Source organism: Serinus canaria, chromosome 1A, assembly GCF_022539315.1.
Source record: "Serinus canaria isolate serCan28SL12 chromosome 1A, serCan2020, whole genome shotgun sequence".
Classification (NCBI taxonomy): Eukaryota; Metazoa; Chordata; class Aves; order Passeriformes; family Fringillidae; genus Serinus; species Serinus canaria.
In genome coordinates this window covers 48,698,025-48,717,648 of record NC_066314.1, presented here as the reverse complement: position 1 = coordinate 48,717,648, position 19,624 = coordinate 48,698,025, and the positions used below count along the sequence as shown (strand labels likewise).

The following is a 19,624-nucleotide window of genomic DNA, read 5'->3' as shown; positions in this document are numbered from 1 at the left end:
TCTAAATCTTCTTAGGCTTTTTTATTGCTTGCTTGCTCTGAAGTGGTCATCAGCCACTAACCTTGTTGCACCATAGGTGGGGAGTAGAGAACAGGTACCATTTTATTTTATTTTATTTTATTTTATTTTATTTTATTTTATTTTATTTTATTTTATTTTATTTTATTTTATTTTATTTTATTTTATTTTATTTTATTTTATTTTATTTTATTTTATTTTATTTTATTTAGAGAACATGTACCATTATATTTTATTCTTACAAGACATCCTAGGTTTCTTCCCAAATCTTGGTTGCTTTTGCCTTTCTCAGGAGATGTATTTATTCCATCCATTTTTCCATTGCAGATTTTGAGCTCCCAGGAAGAGTGGTACAAGGCTGAGCTCAGAAGTCACGAGGGCTACGTTCCTAAGAACTTCATTGATTTCCATGTTCCCCCGTAAGTGTGACAGAAATGGTGTCACCACCATGGCACATTTCCACCGCATGCACGCACGGAGGACAGGACAGGGGAAGTGCTGGGATAACATCCTGCACTTTGGGGCTGGCAGGGATTGCCATAATGCTGCACACACGCTTCTGCCAGCACAGCGTATTTCTACCCCAAAGCATCCTCTGCTCTTTCGGAGCTAAATGGATCTCGATGATCGCTGTCAGTCCCAAGTGACTCTTTTGTTACTGCTGCGCAGAGGGATGCTGGGATTGGCAGGAATTGCATTTAGATGTCCTCAGAGACAGGGAGAATAGTCATGATGTGAAGTCTTGAGAGCAGAGACAGAGGCTAAGCACAAAAGCAAGAGATCTTTCTGAAAACAAAAAATAAAAGAAATTTTTCCCCTTCGACTCTTAGGGACTCCCTTTTCCCACCCTGCCGCCGCATTCCCTCCCCCCGAAGCGCTTGTGAGTTTCTGTCGGTGCACTAGAGGTCAGTGCAATGCTGTGACAGCTGGTGTTACTCTGGATCGGCAGGGTTGATAGACCCGGCATGCAGCCCTGCTGTCCCTCTCACGCACAGACAGATCCTCAGGGGACAGGCGTACCTGCATTTCTCTCTTCCCGCTGAGGAGATGCAGCTGCACTTTCAGAAGGGACTGATGCGTGTTGGAATGCATGTTAAATGTGCTCTCTAGCCCTATGCCATAAATATGACAGTGCATGTGATTTTTACAACCTTTCAGTTTGCAGAAATGCTCCCAGAAGCACCTCTCGCTGTCCTCTTTTTTCAGACGTGCTGCAGCATTTCAGGGCGGAGCAAGCAGAGCTGTACCAAGCCCAGCGCTTGTGGCTGTAACACACTGGTGCCCTGAGCAGTCAGACTGGGAGCACACAGGGATTTTGAGGTTACAAATCAGTGCCTCTGTCCCCTTTGGAGGTGGCACTTAGTGGCCTTTTTGGATATAAGCCAACCTGCTTGGCTGAGCTGAAGGACATTACTTGTTTGCAGTGCAAAAACGGGCTTGTACTTTTGGGCCTCAGGGGGATGAGATCTTCCAGTCAGTTGTTCTTGTTCACTCTTTCACAGGGCTGTGCCATCTCACAGGAGCACTGGCAGCTCCTTTTTTCACACACATTTTTCTTGTGTTGCTTTCTACTTTGACACTTTTCTAAGTGCCAGGTCTGCAGTTTGAAGCAGTGCAGCCCAAATGACAGACCTAGACATAGGGAAGAAAGTTGCCTCCTATTTTTGATGGATTGTTTTTGCCCATCTTTTTCTTGTTAAGTTATCATTGAGATTGGTTTTCAAGGCTCATCTGATTTTTCTTTGCTAGTTGTACATAGGTAAACTGCGATGATAATAAGGAACTCCAAAGCAGAAATGACAGACATTAGGAACTTAACAGTCCTTCATTTTAATGCAATCCAGGCAATTATGTATTAGGTGAGGTCGAAGACTGCAGATTGTAGATATTAGCTATGGAGTGGACATATGCAAATGTAAATTATTTTGTGTTTCTCTACTGAAAAATTCCTACTGACATCATATTCTTTTACTGTTTTTGGTGACTTTCTCATTATTAGTCCAGTGCCTTATTCTGTTGTTTGTTATGCCTGGCTAGATTTGTGTAAATGTGCTTATGTATTCTGTGCTTCTGTGATTTTGTGATATTGCAACTCTTGCAGGAACCAATTTATTAGTAGTAAAACTTTCATGGCTTGCTTCTACTAAAAATTTATGTGGGTTCCATGCAATATATCCATCACAGCCCAGTAATTTTCAATCAGTTTGCCAAAAAGCAATTTGATGTATATGTCTGAGAATTATGTGTGTATATATGTGTACATACACATTTGTCATTTAAAATTCCCTTGACTAACACCTTATTGTACTGTGTCTGTAATTACAGTTTCAGCTGAGTGTTGCTTCTTAGCAGACCAAAGCTTACATTGTTCTCTTTGCATGTACATGCTTTTACTACTCAAAGAAAATGGTCTGCATCCATCAAACCCCTGTACCTCAGCATATACGTGGCCACTGGGAGTAGCCTTGTGGGCTCCTCTGATCCTTTTGTTTTCTTCCCTCCACCCTGCTTATTCACGTTCTCCCTACTCTCAACTTTTTTATTCCTCACCTTAATTCACATCCTTATTCACCTCTCCCTGATTTTTCCCACGTGGCAGCTGGTTTGATGAGAATATATCCCGCCACGAAGCAGAGAACCTTCTCATGAGCAAAGGAGTCGGCTGCTTCATCGTCCGAGCCAGTCAGAACTCTCATGGTGACTTCTCCATCTCTGTCAGGTATCTGCTTCTAACAGCATATTCCTGCTTCTTTTCCTGTTTAATGGTGTCCCTAGCCTCCTCTCATAAGAATTCCTAGTGTGATGTAGGCTCGTGAGAAGTTTGCAGGCTGCCAGTCACTGGTAGTGCTGCTGTGTTGTGAATGAGAACAAATTAGGCATCTGATTCCCAAATGTTTCTGCCTCTTTTTGAGTGACACAGTGAATGCCCCCTTCCAAAGCTGCATCCCCTGGTGACCTCCTTCTCTGAAAGAGCTACAGCAAAGCAGAATGGTACAGGGAAAGTCTCCCACTGTGCTTAACACGTGTCTTCCATTTGTTTTAACTCCCTGACAGCTCTGGTTACCAAATCCAAGAATTCACCTACTACCGATGAAGAGATTACTATTACATTGTTACTTATTTCCCACAGGTCGCTAAAGAGCCATTGGACAAGCACTGCTTTTTCATTGCTTGCAGCCCAGCTGCATTTCAGCAGCTTGCTGTAGCCCAGCACTTCTCAATGCATTTGCTTCTGAACAGAGCCCTTCGATGATGTTTGGTTTCCCAATTTTCAGTCAAATAGTTGATGACCAGTTCTAAATTATAGTCATGATTAACGAGTCATGATTAGTCTTTTCCAAGTGGTATGTACTTGCTGATTCAGGCAGCTCAAGAAGTATCCGGGAGGAATGCAGGAAAACATTCTGGTTACATTTGCACCAATTAACACCAGCAAATCGAGTACAGTCAGGCTTTTTCTCTGGCCCTGAAGTCAAGCAGTGAGGCCGAGGTCAGACCTGTATGGCTACACCCTCTTCACCCCACCAAACACAAGAGCTGTATTCAAGCAGCTCTCTGTGAACAGTTCCTGGCCTTTTCTTTCTAACCATGGCCCAGCACTATCTAAGGCAGAGCTTTTCCATTTAAACCACAACCATGCTAACACTTCAACAGCTTGGGGCTGTAGCAGTCAAGGATAGCATTCAGTCCCTGCCTGTCCCCATTTAGTTTATTTGTGCAGATGTAGCCTCTGAGAAGAGTGCCTGGAGTTGCACTGAGCAAGGAGGTGGGTGCCAAAGGCAGATCACATCTAGTGCAAAGAGGAATTGTACACACCAGACAAGAGGTGAGAGAAGGGGAGGCACAGGGGGAATAAGGGACAGAAGGTTGATACTGTTAATTGGGCTTGTAACAGCAACATAAGATTCCTTTTTTTCTTTTTGGACAGAGAGAATGACATGTAGTAATGATGTTACACTAGATCTTATACCATCTTAAAGTTTAGTGTATGGCTTTACACGGCTGTGTCTGCATATAGTGGTGATCCCCATGGTGTGTAAAGGTGTAATACAGGTCTTATAGTCAATGCAGACTGGGTGTTAACAGGACCTGCAGAGGCTGTTGGGTAGACTACAGCTGCACTTTTTCACCCTGGAAGCTCCTGTGACCTTCATTTCAGAAGAGAGGGTTTAAAACCCTGTGCTTTGTTCTGATGGTGCTTTGTGACTGGGCAGCCCTGGGGCACTGTGTGTTTGCAGATTGATGAGTCTTCTGAAACAGAGCTGCGCCTGGGTCCAGTTCGCACAAGCACTGCCACTGCATGACTTTCCAGAAGTCTAGATTTGATCAAGCAAGAAGTTTTGGTCCCCTTCTGGAAAGGACTTTTTGGAAAAAGGTAAAAGTGCAATCTGTTGATGATCTCTTTTCCATTGGGATCCAGGCATGAAGATGATGTGCAGCACTTCAAAGTGATGAGGGATTCAAAGGGTAGCTATTACTTGTGGACAGAGAAATTCCACTCGCTAAACAAGCTGGTGGACTACTACAGGACAACTTCCATCTCCAGGCAGAAGCAGATCTTCCTAAGGGACAACAGCCAAGAAGAAAAGGTAAACACAAACTATCCTTAAGAGTTTCTCAGTCAGAAACCTTTCTGTGGAAGGAGTTCATCCCATGAGACTGTCTCAGGGTGAGGAGGAGGACAGTCTGTCCCTGGAAACCCAGCCACATAACTACACTGGTGGGGCCTGAGACACAGATTCTTAGTGGGTTCAGTGGTATGTAGAGTTGTATAATTGAAGGGAATATTTTGATTCTTCAAATCTGAATAGAGGTGCTTTGCTAGAGTTGTGCTAAGAGCTCCAAGCTGAAATTCTGAGATGCCAAGGGAAGCAGGATTTACCTCACTGAAATGCCTAGGTTTCCTGAGGGCAGGTACAGAGCTGACTGGTGGGTTGTGACTGAGAAGGATTTGAGTCTGGTTTGTTAGGGTCCTTGCACACACCCAGAGTGCAACTACACCTGCAAGTTTGTCTGCTCAGAAGAATCGTCCATCCTCTGCTACTGAGCAAACACAGTAAAAGGAATGTGGAGGAGCAGAGGGCAGCACGTGGAGCAGTTAACCTGGCTGTTAGGAACTGGAAAGTACTACCAAGAAGAATGTAGGAGATGTGGGAACAAGATGTGCCTTCAGGGAAGGTATAGTCAATGTTTGAGAAGGCAGACAAATCCCAATCCAATGAATGCCTGGTTTTGTGCCAGGGGAACAAGCAAATGACATAGCAGAGGCTGCTACACCTTGCACTCCCTGTGCTGGGAGTGAACATGCCTGGTCACTGCAGCAACCAAAGTCCTGCTTTACTGGGAAACGGACTCTGGTGTTAAATTACCAGGATGTGCAAGTAAGAGGCAAGGCAGAAAGTATGTGGCCTGCTGACTGCAGCAGTAAAGTTTTATAGGCTGCGTGTGGGTCATTCTTGCTGGCTCAAAATGAGAGATGATACATTTTTCAGTCTGAAGAATGGGCCTGGGATGTTGTCTCTTTCTAGACCACTTATACAGAGCTTTAAAAATGCACCAGTAAGGTATTAAGATAGAGGCTCTGGGATCTGTAAGAGAGAGGTCACAGTGATGAATCTCTGTGGCTGGGGAAGGAAAGAAAGACTGTATGCATACATATCAGTATAACAACCTGTTTGGGCTGCCTTTGAGCAGGAAGGGAAAGAGATGCATTTGCTCCAAGATGCAGACAGGCAAATGAAAGAACAGAACTCAAGTTTGCTTTGGCAAACTCTCTGTACATTTATTATGGTGATGGGCACAGCAGAGTAGGTTTAGCACTCATCACGGTGGAGTTTCTGTTCACAATTCAAGTTTTTAGATGCTACAGACAGATGATAAAATGATTGTAATATATAGATTTTAGTGCAGAGACAAATTAATTCTAAGGGCAGTACTTCAAAAAGAGCTTGGCTCCTGTGCTGATCCTCACATCAGTAGCCCTGTTTTCAGCCCAGCACCTCCCAGTACTACCCTGACTTCAGATGGAGAGTGGCTACAAAGATCTAAAATACAGGATTCCTGATTTGTTCTTCTGTTCAGAGGCGGGGTCTTCTATTTGAAAGAGCCTTCAGAGTAGTGGGTAGTGGTACTGCTCAGTGTGCAGTAATTGCACAGCTTTAGTCAAGGATGTGGTAGGAAGTGACATCACTATTGTGATCTTTCTTCCATCAGGAGAGGCGTGGTGGGAGCCTGGAACGGATAGGTCGGGAAGGATTCCACGTGGGAGGAGCAGCTGGAGAAGATCATTCCTCTATATCCACGAGATATTTAGAGCACCCTGTTCCCATACTGCAGCAGCAACAGGTACTGCCAGGAGCAAGGGGCTGGGACATCAAGGCCAGGCATGTGAAACATGGGCTTTTATTGCTTGGTAGTGAGTGAGCAGTCATTCTGTCAGAAATCTGCATCTCTCCACTGTGCACACAAAAGAGAACCTGTTTCCTAGATGTTTCCTACTTCTTCTCTCCGTCTGCCTGGCCAGTTTGTGTTGATATGACTTAGAAGTGTGGTCATATGGCTGCTCTTCTTTGAATTTGATTTTGTCTCATTCTTCTTTGGCTATTTTGGCTCCTAGATTTATAGGGCTGCTTGCTGTCCTTTACACTGTGGAGCAGCCCAAGAGAAAGTAAAGTAGTGAGTCCTCAGATAAAGTCAGCTGCACCAGCACAACTGATGTTCCCCCAGCATATGGGACAGAGGAAGAGCAAGGAGAGGACAGGACTGGGTCATAATAACTCCAGATTGGCTGAAGTCCCCTTGGCAAGCATGGTTTTTATCTGTGAGTTAGAACAACCTTAGCTTTTCTCCAAAAGTCTCAGAGACCAAAAATCCCCTCTCTGACCATTTGTCCCAGCAGCTGTGAAACACAGCTGAGAGTCAACTTTCAACTCCTGAAAAGTAAAATCCAAAATGGTACAGTCTAAGCTGACCTCTTCCATGAGGGTCATTACTTGCAGAACTAGAGCACAGGGACTTTATTGGAAGCAGACATCTAAAACTATTGATGTGCAGGCTTGGCCCTAACTCCTTGCCCACTAACAACTCTTAAATCCCCTCATTTGTACATCTCAGAATATATGTGTGTCATGGTTTAATCTCAGCTGGCAACTAAGTACCATGCAGCCACTCGCTCACTCCTCCTCCTCCAGGTGGGAGTAGGGAAGGAATCAAGAAAAAGATCAAACTCATGGGTTGAGATAAGAACAAATTAATAATTAAAATAGAGTAAATAGTAGCAGCAGCAGCAGTAGTAGTAGTAGTAGTAGTAGTAGTAGTAGTAGTAGTAGTAGTAGTAGTAGTAGTAGTAGTAATAATAGTTGTTATTATCATTTTCTGTTTATTTAAAAGGAAATAACAAAAAGAGAGGTAGGAATAAAACTCAAGAAAAAGAAGAGATGTATAATACAACTGCTCATCACCCACTGGCTGATGCCAGTCCCTGACCAGTTATTAGCCTCTTCTGGCCAACTCCCCCCAGTTTATATACCGGGTATGATGTTCTAAAGTATGCAATATCCTTTTGGCCAGACACTGAGAAGTCCCTGATTTAGAGTGAGCCACTGCTTAGCAACAACTGAAACATTAGTGTATTATCAGCAGTATTCACATACTGAATCCAAAACACAGCATTATACCAGGTACTACAAAGAAAATTAACTCTATTCCAGCCAAAACCACAGCAACATGACTTTTCTGCTGCTATTTTCTTTCTAGGAAAGATATGGAGGAAGTCTGGACAGGAATGACATGATGCACAGACTAAGGGAACACGGCCAAGGAAGTGCAGGAGCTATGCAGCGGAGACACACAGACCCTCTGCACCAGCAGACACCAGTAGGTGATGCACCTGGGGGGCCTCCTCTGCCCAAGTCACTGGGTCCCTTAGCAATGGCCAAGCAGTCTGGACCATGGCACCTACATGGATGTTGCATGAGAAGAAGTGTATTTTGCCTGCCAGGCCATGTCTTACCAGACACTTCTGAGTCTCATGACTCTATCCCAGCCACTTGAATCTGCTCCTGGGACACTCTGAGGGTAGGACTACAGTGTTAGGTGAGCATAGTTCTGGTAACTGCTCTCAAGGTCAGTCTTATGCAGCCTCAGTGGAAGAGGGAACTTTACATGGGCTCAGCGAAATAGGGACGATCCCCATCTGGGACACTGGAATGAGCACAAGCTCACCCATGGATTTTGATCAAGCACAAGACCAGTCCAGCAGAAGACATTTCTGACAGCTTAATGATCTCTTCTAGTAGAACTTCATGTCCATTAATGCACAGGGCTTTCAATTATCTCTGCCACCACAGCCAGGCGGTGACTGATGTCTGCAGCTAAATGTGCAGAACATTCTTTAAGTTCTATGGAGAGCAGCCTCATGATACTGTACCATGCTACAGTGCTCCTCCTGTCCTGCAATGCACTTGTAGTCACACTGTCTCTTCCATTAATTTTTGCTGCAGTCCTGAGAAGGCCTGAGATCACCCAGCTCTATTTGCCTGTGCCTGGCACATCTGTCAGAGCTCCTTTGCCATCAAAGAAGGGCTCACCTGCCTGACACCCTTGGCTGTCAGAGCCTCTTAGCATAGTGGATGTGGGTGTGATGCAGATGTGTCTCTGCAGACACCCCAGACCACTTCCCAGAGGGATACAAACCTGGCACTTGACCTTCAGTCACTCCCTGCTCTGCCAAGTTCCACTGTGTGAATGCCCACACAGAATGTGGTGTCTTTCTCTGCCTCAGCCTGTGACGCCACTGCCAGCTACAAAGTACATCCCATCAGCTCAGTGTGACCTAAGGATGCTCCTCTTCCTTAAAGAAACGTCCAGCTTAGCCCATAGCCAGAGAACCTAGATCCAAGGAGAGAAGGGAAGGACAGCAGACCTTTCTCAAGAATGAGTGAAAAAGATCAGATTGGATTTGTTGATTTGGAACATGTTAAAAAATAGGGGCATGCCTCTTCTTCTCTTGGCAAAAGCCCCGTATCTTTATTATAATCCAGCTCAAAATGCAGTGGTTTTTATCTCTCAGAGGCTGTGGCAATGAATAACAACATGCTTTTGCCTGCCACATCCCATCAGTGATGCAGAAGCCACAAATCCAATTATAGGAAGTTCTATATGTCCAACCAAATAACTAGGGGTGAGGTCTAAGCAGGGCCCTGAATGGAAGATTTGTCAGAATTTGTCTGCCTTCAAACAGATCTCTCCCTCTGTCCCTGCCAGATATACCTCCTAAATTATCCATGCCCTATGGTGTGGATGCCAACAATTTCCCAGAAAGAAGCCCAGGCTATGTCCTTGAAAGTATGATTTCTGGCCAAAGTGGAGATTGACTGCAAAGTCCTTTAGAAAAAAATCTAACCATAGTGCACATTACAGTGCACACTCCAAAAAAACTGGTATACCCAAACAGACACTAAATCCTTTGGATCTCAGGGACCTGACCTTGGGGAGAGTCTGAAGAAGGTTTAAAGACCCTTCCCTATGCCCCAAAAGTGCCTGAAAGAACAAGTATCCTTCTTTATCCTGCTTTACAATGTCCTCTACTCTTGCCTGTGTGCTGGCTCTCTCAGTCCTCAACTGGCCAAGGACACATTTTCATCTGTACCAGCACCAGGCCAGCTCCCTAGAGCCATTCCCTAATAGCTACAGCCCAGCAGGGCTCAGGCAGGAGTGTCCTGGCTGCCTCACAGGGCAGAGGCAGCAGAGCCATGAGAACACAATTTCCTAAGGACCTGCTCTCAGTCTGACTTCTCACCTTATGGTGCAAATTCCCACAGATACACCGAGGCTGCTGAGAAACCAAACGCCGTCCCTCGGGTGTCCCAGATAATTGGTCCCTCCTTCCTGCCATCTCGGCCACTTCCTGGTTTAATTGCAGGCTGGTCTGAAGTTCAGCACTGCTTGTCCTTGCTTAGTGAATGTATTTACTGGGTCTTCAGAGGGGTGACAAAGATGATCTGGCACAGTCCTGGCTCCTTGTTCCCTGGCTGTCTGTTCTCTCCTCTGCAGCGAACGCTCTGGGTCCGTGCCTTGTACGACTTCGATGCTCTGGAGCACGACGAGCTCGGCTTCCGCACTGGGGACATCCTGGAGGTCCTGGACAGCTCCAACCCCTCCTGGTGGAAGGGACGCCTGCGTGGGGAACTGGGGCTCTTCCCTGCCAACTATGTCACACCAGTGCTGCTGTGAGGGCACAGGATGGCCCAGAGGGCTCTGCTGGAGCTGCTCTTCTGACGTGACAGGGACAGAGAAGGAGTGCATCTTCCCTTGCCACCAGGACATACATTGTTTTTTGTTTTGTCTTAATTTATTGGCAATTGATCTTTTGAAATGTTGGTATGAAGGAGAACCCTTTGGGGAAGAAATTTTTTACCCCTTTTTTCACAGTCATGAAGGGGAGGGAGCAAAAATCTTGGACTGTTCATTGAGACTTTGCTGGGTGCTCCCTGCCCTGTCACCTCTTTGGCTAACTATTGCTAAGCTCCTGCAATTAGGTTTATTCTGTGGAAATGCCCCTCAGGAAAGTCAGACTTCAGGTTAACTTCAGGTAGCCCTATGCCTTCATTTTGGATCTGGTAGCAGTCACAGTCTCTTCAGGCTCCATTCCACCTTTCTGTCAGAGGCAGGAGGGACACCCAAGTGAATTAAATGATCCTTGGCAACCACATTAATCCTTCAGTTAGGGCTTTAGGTTGAGGTTGAGACAATCTAGACTTTCTTTAATAGTTTCTGGCTTTCTTCTAGTTTAACTGTTTTCTTAATAGTTTCTGGCTAACCCATCTCACACTGTGTGTATGGAGTGTGTGGATGTAGCAGATGAAGGGAAGGAACCCTCTAAGCTTTTGTACAAACATGCAAGTGGTGAAAGTATAGGAGGGCAAGAAGCTTCCTTTGCTTCTTCTCGTAGGCCTGCTCTTCTCTCTGTACCCCCTAACAAACTTACCCATTTTCAAGCTGCTCTCTTGGGTACCTACACTTCAGCTAGACAGCCTGATTAGAGCAGATCAGGCCCCTCAGCTAAATTAGTATCCACTGGATTGGATAACAGTTAATATCCCTCACTGGTTCCTTTTGTAGAACTAAACTGGGGAGGGATTGGAGAGTTTTCTCTGGTGCTGTGCTGAGGATCACCATGTACACAACTCTGGCTTACTAGAGAAATGTCTCATCCAACAGGTTAAGCTGTTATTTTACAGTATGCAGAGAATAAAGCTGTAGCCATCTAATAGTCTATTCTCTATCCTAGTTTCTTTTGGATAAAATAAGGTAAATTAATAGGTTTTCAAATAACTGCTGAGTGAATGCCTAGATGTGGTACAAATTTATTGCAAATTGCACATTACCTGTCCCCTTCACAAGCCCTGTGATGGGGACTCTGCTGCATAACCACTGCTCAGGCATGTTCATTTGAAACAAGCTGCCTGAATTTTTCACCACATGTGGGACCTCAGCAGTCAGCAAGGAGAAGTGATGATTAATCATTATTGAAAAAGAAAGAATAGGCAAGTGAAAACCTCTAAACAAAAATCCGACTCAGCAACAACAACAACAAAAAGTTATTCTCTTTTGTTAGTCCCAGTGGAAGAAAAAGAACCCAGGAAATAGGTTCTTGGGAAGGCAAATTCAATGTAGCTGGCCTGAATAAAGCTGCCAGCTAGACAGAGTATCAGCACAAAGAACCCATTTTGAGAGAACTCCACCAAAAGCAGATTGTTAATGGGTGAAGTAAAACGAGAATATTTAACAAGGCATATCAGCTCTATAGAAAACTTTGAAGACTCAGTAAGAATTGACTGGCTACCACAGTGGTCCAGGGAGTACAACTGCCTGGGCTGGAAGTGGCCCTGTTCTCTTGCAGGAGCTCTGCTCTGGCCCTTTAGTGTCTTCTTCTGAAGGGAAGTCCATGAGGCTTCTTTTGGAACAAGATCCCTTACCATTTGTGTGAGGGTGTACCCTCAATGACTCCAGTTTGAAGAGTGGTTTGGTGTGATTTTATCCTTTTTGTGTGTTGGCTGGTTTTTTGCTAAGGTAGTAATAAATTTGAAAATGACAGGGTTAATACTCAGTGAGGGAGAGGGAGAGCATTAAGGCCAAGAGGAGATGGAACCAAGAAACTAGAGCCTAACAAAGGCAAGGGAGGGATAAAAATGATGACTCTTTCATATTCAGCTCTGGCTGAAACAAAATAAATGGTGTATTCACAATTATTCCCATCATGTCAAATAATCTTTCAATTAATTCCCTTTTTTCTGTATTAGTTGCTCTTAAAATTAGAAGCATTGTCTCCTTTTCCTTTCCTCAGCACTCTAAAGACCCTCTTGGTAGTGAAGATGTAGTTGCACAAAATTAATTGAAGATAATGCACTTAGCAGTTTGATAGCTCTTCATGCATTTGAAACCCCTTTACAGAGATTAACTAATTAAGCAAGTCTAAGTGTGCAGTGTAAGTACCCCCGTGCTAACTCATGACTCATTTGAGGAAGAGGTAAATTTTCAGGGGATTTTTTGAATTGATGTTTAAGGAACTAATACCTAAGGTAATTAGCATTAAAGGACTGCACACTAATTATGGACATCATACCAGAACCACAGTGAAATCAGGATTTCTCATTATGAGCAGCACCTAATGACAGCAGAATTACCAGGAGGTGACAGCCTCACGGCATCTGTGATAATTCCTCCAGTGCCTTGCTCTGCTGCCCTGAGCAGGGGCCGAGCTCGGGGCTGCCTTGCCCAGTCTCTCTTGCCTCTGCTTTTGGCCTTGCAGTGCTCCCGTGCAGGTGCTGCACATGGCAGGAGCTGGGAGGCACAGGGGTCAGCCTGCATCTTTGTACCCTCCCACAGTAAAAGTCATTTTTCTCCCAGCAAAAGAGCAATGCTAAGGATTGTGGCCATTCCCAAGTCATCTGGAGACTCCAGATACAAGGGGAGGTGTGGGCAAAGTGGGGAATTTTGGGGGGATACAAGGGGCTGTAGAATGGAGACATTTTCTGTGTCCCATGCTGTTTTCTGCCCATGAAATTATCTCTCTCATTGATCAGGCCACTTCATAAGGAAAGAGAGAGACACTCCTCCCCTCTAACCACATAGCCTGCCCACCTTCCTGCTCTTTCTTCCAACAGGTTTTAATTGTAGCACAATCCTCACTAACATTGTGGTGATTCATTTACACCTCAGAGCCTGTTGCCCATGCAAGAGGCACATATTAGCAACCTAGGACTGGAGCCTTCAGGTGACAGTGCTGCACTGACCTTACCTGACATTTGCCAGTGTTTTGGAAAGAACCAAATCTGTGCCAGGAACACATCCCAAGAGAGTCCACTGTGAAACCAAAATGGGAAGGGATAAAGAGGAAAACCAGAAGAGTACTTTGTTTCTTGTTTTTCTTAAGCAAGAAAGACAGTTCATGAGAGAAGAGAACGTAAACTAAGATAAAAGTAGGAAAAGTATGTGGGAAGGCAAATATTGCACATAAAAAAGAGGAAGCTGGACTTGTACATGGTAAAATAGGTTTGATGAGCACAGCTGAGCTGTGCTTTCTCCTGTCTGAATGAACTTTTTGCCTATGTTCTGCTGCAAATCCATATTTTGCTTGGAAATGTCTCTGTGATTAATAAGGCTGAGCTAAAAAGAGTAAATGGAAATTTCTTTTGATGTGAAAGATGTGCAGGCAGTTTTCTGTGCCACAAAAGAGAGGTCTCTCTGCACTGGTGTACATGTTTGCTGTAGCTGCTGTCCTCACTGGAGCACTCTGCAGAAACCATGGGATCAGGGCTGGTTCCCATTGGACTGCTCACAGGTAGGAGCACCGGGACGATGATCCTCAGGGCTGCCACCAGGTCAGCACCTGCTCAGGCTGCTATGCCAGCCTCTTGTTCCAGGAAAACAAGTTCATGGGTGGTGCTTGTTGTTTTTTAAATGGAGGTTTCAGTGGGCTGTGCAGGAAATTTGAAGCTTCTCCCAACAGCCACCTGTTAATGATTTTTTTCTGTTTAGCGGCACCTCTCATCCTTCCTCCCCAACGGGATCCCAATGCTGCAGGCTCTAGAAAGGCCCTTTTTCCTTCAGCCCTTGTGGAGAATAACCAAGGATGTCAGAAGCAAAAGATCCAGCAGCCAGGACTACATGGCTTGAACAGCCTCCAAGAGCAGTGTGCCATCAGCTGGGACATTTTGCACTGCAGGAGCAATGGCACAGCAGGTGTAATCCAGCAGAGAGGTGAAGGGTGACCTCTACCCCAACTGGGAAGCAGCCGGTCTTTAGTAATATCAATGTCACATCATAGGGACAAGGACGTCTGGTGGGACAGAACTGTGGCCATCTGGACTAGGGCTCTGCCCAGACTCTTGTTCTGCAGCTCTTTGCCCAGGAGCCTGGCTTACACCACACTAGGTGTGAGAAGTGTTAGGCAATGCTGCCCATCCCTGCCTAGTGCAGCCCCAGAAGTCTTCATGCACCTCCTTGCAGCTGCAGCCCATCTCCTTGCTGCCCCTCCTGGGCCCATGGCCCAGCTTGTGCCTCTGTGCTGAGAGAAAGTTCTCTGCAGACATCTCATTTCAAATATTTGTTCAAAGCAATTGGCTCAGGTGCTTTTAGATGAAACCCCATGGAGGTCAGTCAAAACCATTAGTGTTCCCTAGGTGATCAGGCAGTTACATTTACTGGCTAAAACACAGGCATGAACTAAAGAGCTTCTGACACCCAGCCTGTCCTTGCTGATGAAAACTTTGCATTTCAGTGGGGAACCATGAACTGAGTGCATGATAAAGCCTTTAACAGCCCTGAAGAAGAGGGCAGAGCATTGCCAATTTCTCCAATTTTTTAGAGGCAACTTTCATGTGACAGAACTCATGAGCCTTAATTCGCATCAAATGCAAAAGAAGTTTCTTACATAAGCAGAACTGCCAGAAGAAAACAGCCAATGACTTATCTGTGAGCTCCAGGGTAGCAGGGAAACAGGCAAGTGAATGAGGAAGGGTCACTGACCTCTGCGTGCAGAGAAAATTCAAAGCACGTTGTCTGCTGCCATTGTGCAAGTGAGAGGTGCTTGGCCCATGTCCAGCCTGCCAACATGAAAATGCAACATTTCACAAATGGCAGGCGTGCAGGAATCCTTGTAGACATGCAGAAATAAAATTAGCCCAGGCAACAAAGGGAGGAAGAAGAAACAAACAAATTAAAAGATCCGTAGGCCTCTTACAGCTTCTCCCCGCTAGCCCAAGAAGACTCATTTCCACCAGGGCTTGTGAAAGATACAGCCATGGTGAGTTTGTTTGTCACAAACAAAAACAAGAGTAAAATGGGGGGAAGAAAGCAGTTTAGGATGTGCATCTACCACTGTGCACTTAAAGCTATAAAATGGTGACAGTGTCCTGATATAATGACTGAAGTTTGAGTCTCTGTTCAAGTGGTGCTTCTGAAACTTTTCAGTGATGTTTGTGGTTCTATATGCAGCCACAGAAAAGGAAAAGAAAAAGGAAAACCCAGGAAAAATATGAGATACCTTCTCTCCTGATCTGGAGGTCATTTGCAATGTATCTTCTGTGACTGTGCTGTACTGAATGTGTCATAATTTCCTTGTGCTACTAACCAGTCCTTTTTCCTGGTCAGATTCCAAGATGAGTACTACAGTGCCAACAGGTAATAACAAACAGCAGGAATCAGTGCTTGGTGCCCTTTCTTGTGACTGAATGTTTTCTGCTAGAGTTTTGGTGGTGGTGATGTTGTTTTTGTTTGGGTTGGGGGGGATGATGATGTTGATGGTTTTTGCAGCATACCAAAGGTTTGGTTGTGAAATGCTGAATTAGCAATAGACTGCACCAACATGGGGGGGGGGGGTCTTGTTTGTTTTTTGTTTGGTTGGTTGTTGCTGTTGGGTTTTTTCCTTTGGTTTGTTTTTTGGTTTTCTCACCAAAATTTATGGAGAAAAAAAAAAAATCAACTGCAAGTTTACTACCAGCACTCAGGGTTTGGGAAACTGCCCTTTGCTCTGCCCCTTCCAGAGTCACTTTCATCGGAGCTGAGTGGGCGTGTAGCTCGTTCTGCACCCGCAGCTCTCGGCGCTCTCCGGGCAGAGGTGCGAATCCGAGCAAAGCGCGGCAGCACGCAGTCAACTCTCTGCGGCTGCGAATCTGAGCTTGCCGCTGGGAGGGCAGCTGCTTGCGCTTCATGGGACGGAGATGGGCTGCTAATAACAATGGCCGTGGTTTCATCAGAGCGGGTGAGTCAGTCCCGCAGCTCGCTGCCGCCCTGCACAGAGGATTTGCCGGGCTCACGAGTTGAGTCAGCTCACCGAAGGCTGCACAGAGGCCCGGAGCCAGCGCGGGGCGAGCGCTGGGAATGCACAGCCAGGAGGGGAAAGGGGAAGGCGCAGCCTCCCCGTCCTGGCAGCAGGAGCTCTTAGATCACCTCGTCCTCAGCTGCGGACTCAGCAAAAGGAAAACTTCCCTGGCAGTGAGGTGGCCAAAAAGATTTCACATGAGATGGGGATCCTTTCTTTAAAGGTCGTTTGGGGGATCGGAGTGCAGGCGGAAAAGGGGGAGAGAGCTCAGGTCTCCTGCAGACAGTGCCTCTCCTCCGTGGAAGTTCACAGAAGCTCCACTTCAGCAGCAGTAGGAATTTTGGGTTGGTTTGGGGTTTTTTTTAACAAAATAATTTTACCATAGTCAACCTCTCAGTTATTCAAGCTATGCTCAACATCAACTCCGAGGAGAATGGATCATACTCTAGAGTTTTTAGGAATAAAGGAATAAAAGCGAGAGACGCATCGCTGCCCTGTGAAATCGCTGAATTATCACAGCCACTCGCTGCTGCTGCTTCTCTCTGGGTGGGGTGCCGCTATCGCTCACGTTTATCAGGCTGCAGAGCACGCCAGGGCTCACCAGCTCAAATCTTCAGCCTCAGCTGACCAGAATAATAGCTGCATATTCTCATTTAAAATGTGCATCGCTGGTAGAGCACTGGCGTTTCGCAAACACTGGAACACCAGACATAAACACCTGGAATTTAGGGCTCCAGAATGGGCAGTTTGCATTTCCGAGAAATGAAATGAAAAATCAAGCAGTGAAATTAAATTATATTAAATGCAGCGTCACTGAATGAAATGAAACGAAATTAAATCAAAAATCAAGGAATCAAGTGAAATAAAATTAAACTTCAAGGAATGAAATGAAGCGAAATGCAAGAATCTAGACATTTCCTTTCATGAGGTGAACCGTCATTCAAGGAATGAAAAGGATATCAAGGAATAAAGACAAATGAAATGTAACTTAAAGGAAGGAAATTTAATCAAATTGATTGAAAGAAAATTAAAATAAGGAAATGCAATTAAATGAAATCTCAAGATTTAATTTTCTTTTGTGAAATGACAAAGCAAGGGATGAAATAAACTTCATGTAATAAAAGGAAATTAAATGGAATTTTTCAACACAAAAAACCAAATGAAATGACAAAGGAATGAAATTAAATTTAATGTATATCATGTAAATAAAGGAAAGTGCAAATATTAAGTTAAAAATTTTTAAAAAAGAAAGGAAATGTAAAAAAATGAAATAAAATCTCGAGATTTCATTTTCTAAAAGGAAATAAAATGACAAATTTGATTTGATTTCATTTTGTTACATTTCCTTTCATTTTGTCATTTAATTTCTTTTCCTTTTATCCAATGAAGTTTCATTTTAGTTCACTTCATTTTTTGATGTTTCATTTCATTTCATCTTTGATGTTTGATTTCATTTCATTTTTCATTTTCAGTTCATTTCATTGAATTTTCATTTCATGAAAGGAAATGAAATCTTGAGATTTCATCTAAATTCATTTCGTTATGTTCATTTTAATTTCATTGCACTTCATTTCATTTAAATTCATTCGCTTAAGTTTCTATTCACTCCCTTAATTTTCATCTCATGAAAGGAAATGAAATCTTGAGATCTCCTTTAATTTAATTTCGTTACGTTTCATTTATTGCAGCTGTCTTTTGTATGTGAGAAATTCACCTTTGTGTTGACCACCCTGTTACTTGAGCGTGGTTGCAAAACTCAGGTTCATGAGTGGCTGTCCTCCTTCTCGTAGGACGTTTGTTCCTTGTGTGGACAAGGCCAGATTGGCTCAGCTCAATCACCTCAGCCTCCTGTTTGCATCATGCCACTTTGTCCCTTCTCACTCTCACATCAGCTGGGACCTCTCGTCTTCATCACTGTAGCTTCTGTGTCTTCATCCTGCATCCACAGCTTAAATCCTTCATTTGGTTCTTAAACTCGTTGTGCAGTGTTCCTAAAGTCTGCCATCCCCATCACTTCCTTTCTCAAGAGTATGTAGATTTGTAGATTTGCTTTCCATTTCCTTACACCCACCATGGACATGAGTGTTCTCTCTCTTTTTGTGTGTGGGGGGTTTGTTTAAGTTTTCCAAGCATTATTTTACTATTTATTCTTACTGTTTCCAAGTTGCTGTAAGCACTTGGGAATGCTAAGTCCAGGCCAAGGCCCTGTAGTGCTGGCACTGTGGCTGTGCCCCAGAGCTCTTGTAGCTTCCAGCTGGTGATAAGAGCTGTACAGGCAAGACAACAGGAACAGCACAACTGTAGGACCCCAGTTCTTACTGGGAACAATCATTTTGTCTCACCTTGTCAGCTTGAAGCTGGCAATACAGGGCTGGCCCCCCTTCAACATCTGCACAGGTGCTCAGGTCTTAAACTAGCCTGGAAGTCACTCAGGTCACTCCTGAGGTATGAATGCTTGATCCCAATTAATAAGGGATGAAGCAGAGGGAACCCATGAGATAGATGGAATCCAGAGTCAGCAGCTTTGGCAGAATTTTGTGAAGTTTCAGCCTTGGTGTTATTGTCTAAGTTTTAGGAAGCAGCAGCATGTGCTGGCTTAGTGGCAGAGCTCAGGCAGCAATTTGAAATTAAAAATTAAAATATGTCAACTGAGGAGAAAAAAAAAAAAAGAAGATCCTAATTAGAAAATGCAGAAAACTGACAGAGAAAACCAAATACATCAAGGACATAACCCTGACTGGAAAACCTTAAAACAGTAAAGGATGTTAAGAAGATTTGGAATAGGAGTAACTCTAGCAATCATACAGACTTAAGAACATTTATATTTATATAGGGAATAGAAAGGGCCTTGAGTAAGTTTTTACGGAATAAGCAATGTGTGTTAATCTTGGCAAACTCTGTCCTATGGCTTTGTCCCTGGTCATACCCAAAACATCAGGGGTGAAAGGAAGACAACATGGAATCAGCTCCCTGGACATCTCTATGCTGAGAGAGGCTGTGACGGGTTCAGAAAATAAGACAAAAACTAACAGGAGAAGAGAAGAGGGTATTTTTCATTGAACAGTGACTTCAAGTCCATGAGAGCCTCTTTGTCACACTGAATGGAGGGCAATGAAACAAGAAGTCACAAAGGTCCAAATCCTTACACAGGTCTTTATTTTCCACATCAGCTATATTTATATTAATGGCATCTAATGCTTAATGGTTGCAGTGGAACTGCCTTGCATAAGTGGGAATTCAATGTCTAACTGCACCTGAGCATCTGACCCTCTGCAATGGGCT

General features: G+C 44.4%; 1 protein-coding gene across 2 annotated transcripts in view; it reads left to right on the top strand.

The window, feature by feature from the left end:
• GRAP2 (GRB2 related adaptor protein 2) overlaps positions 1 to 13,723 on the top strand; it is a 41,873-nt gene extending 28,150 nt beyond the window's left edge. For both annotated transcript variants that reach the window (XM_009086521.4, XM_018909935.3), the window contains exons 3-8: positions 346 to 437; positions 2,618 to 2,737; positions 4,439 to 4,607; positions 6,232 to 6,363; positions 7,774 to 7,893; positions 10,072 to 13,723. In XM_009086521.4, the coding sequence (XP_009084769.1) occupies positions 346 to 437; positions 2,618 to 2,737; positions 4,439 to 4,607; positions 6,232 to 6,363; positions 7,774 to 7,893; positions 10,072 to 10,251 (813 nt within the window). In that variant the 3' untranslated portion in view covers positions 10,252 to 13,723. The remainder of the gene's footprint in view (positions 1 to 345; positions 438 to 2,617; positions 2,738 to 4,438; positions 4,608 to 6,231; positions 6,364 to 7,773; positions 7,894 to 10,071) is intronic.
• Positions 13,724 to 19,624: the final 5,901 nt, after the last annotated feature.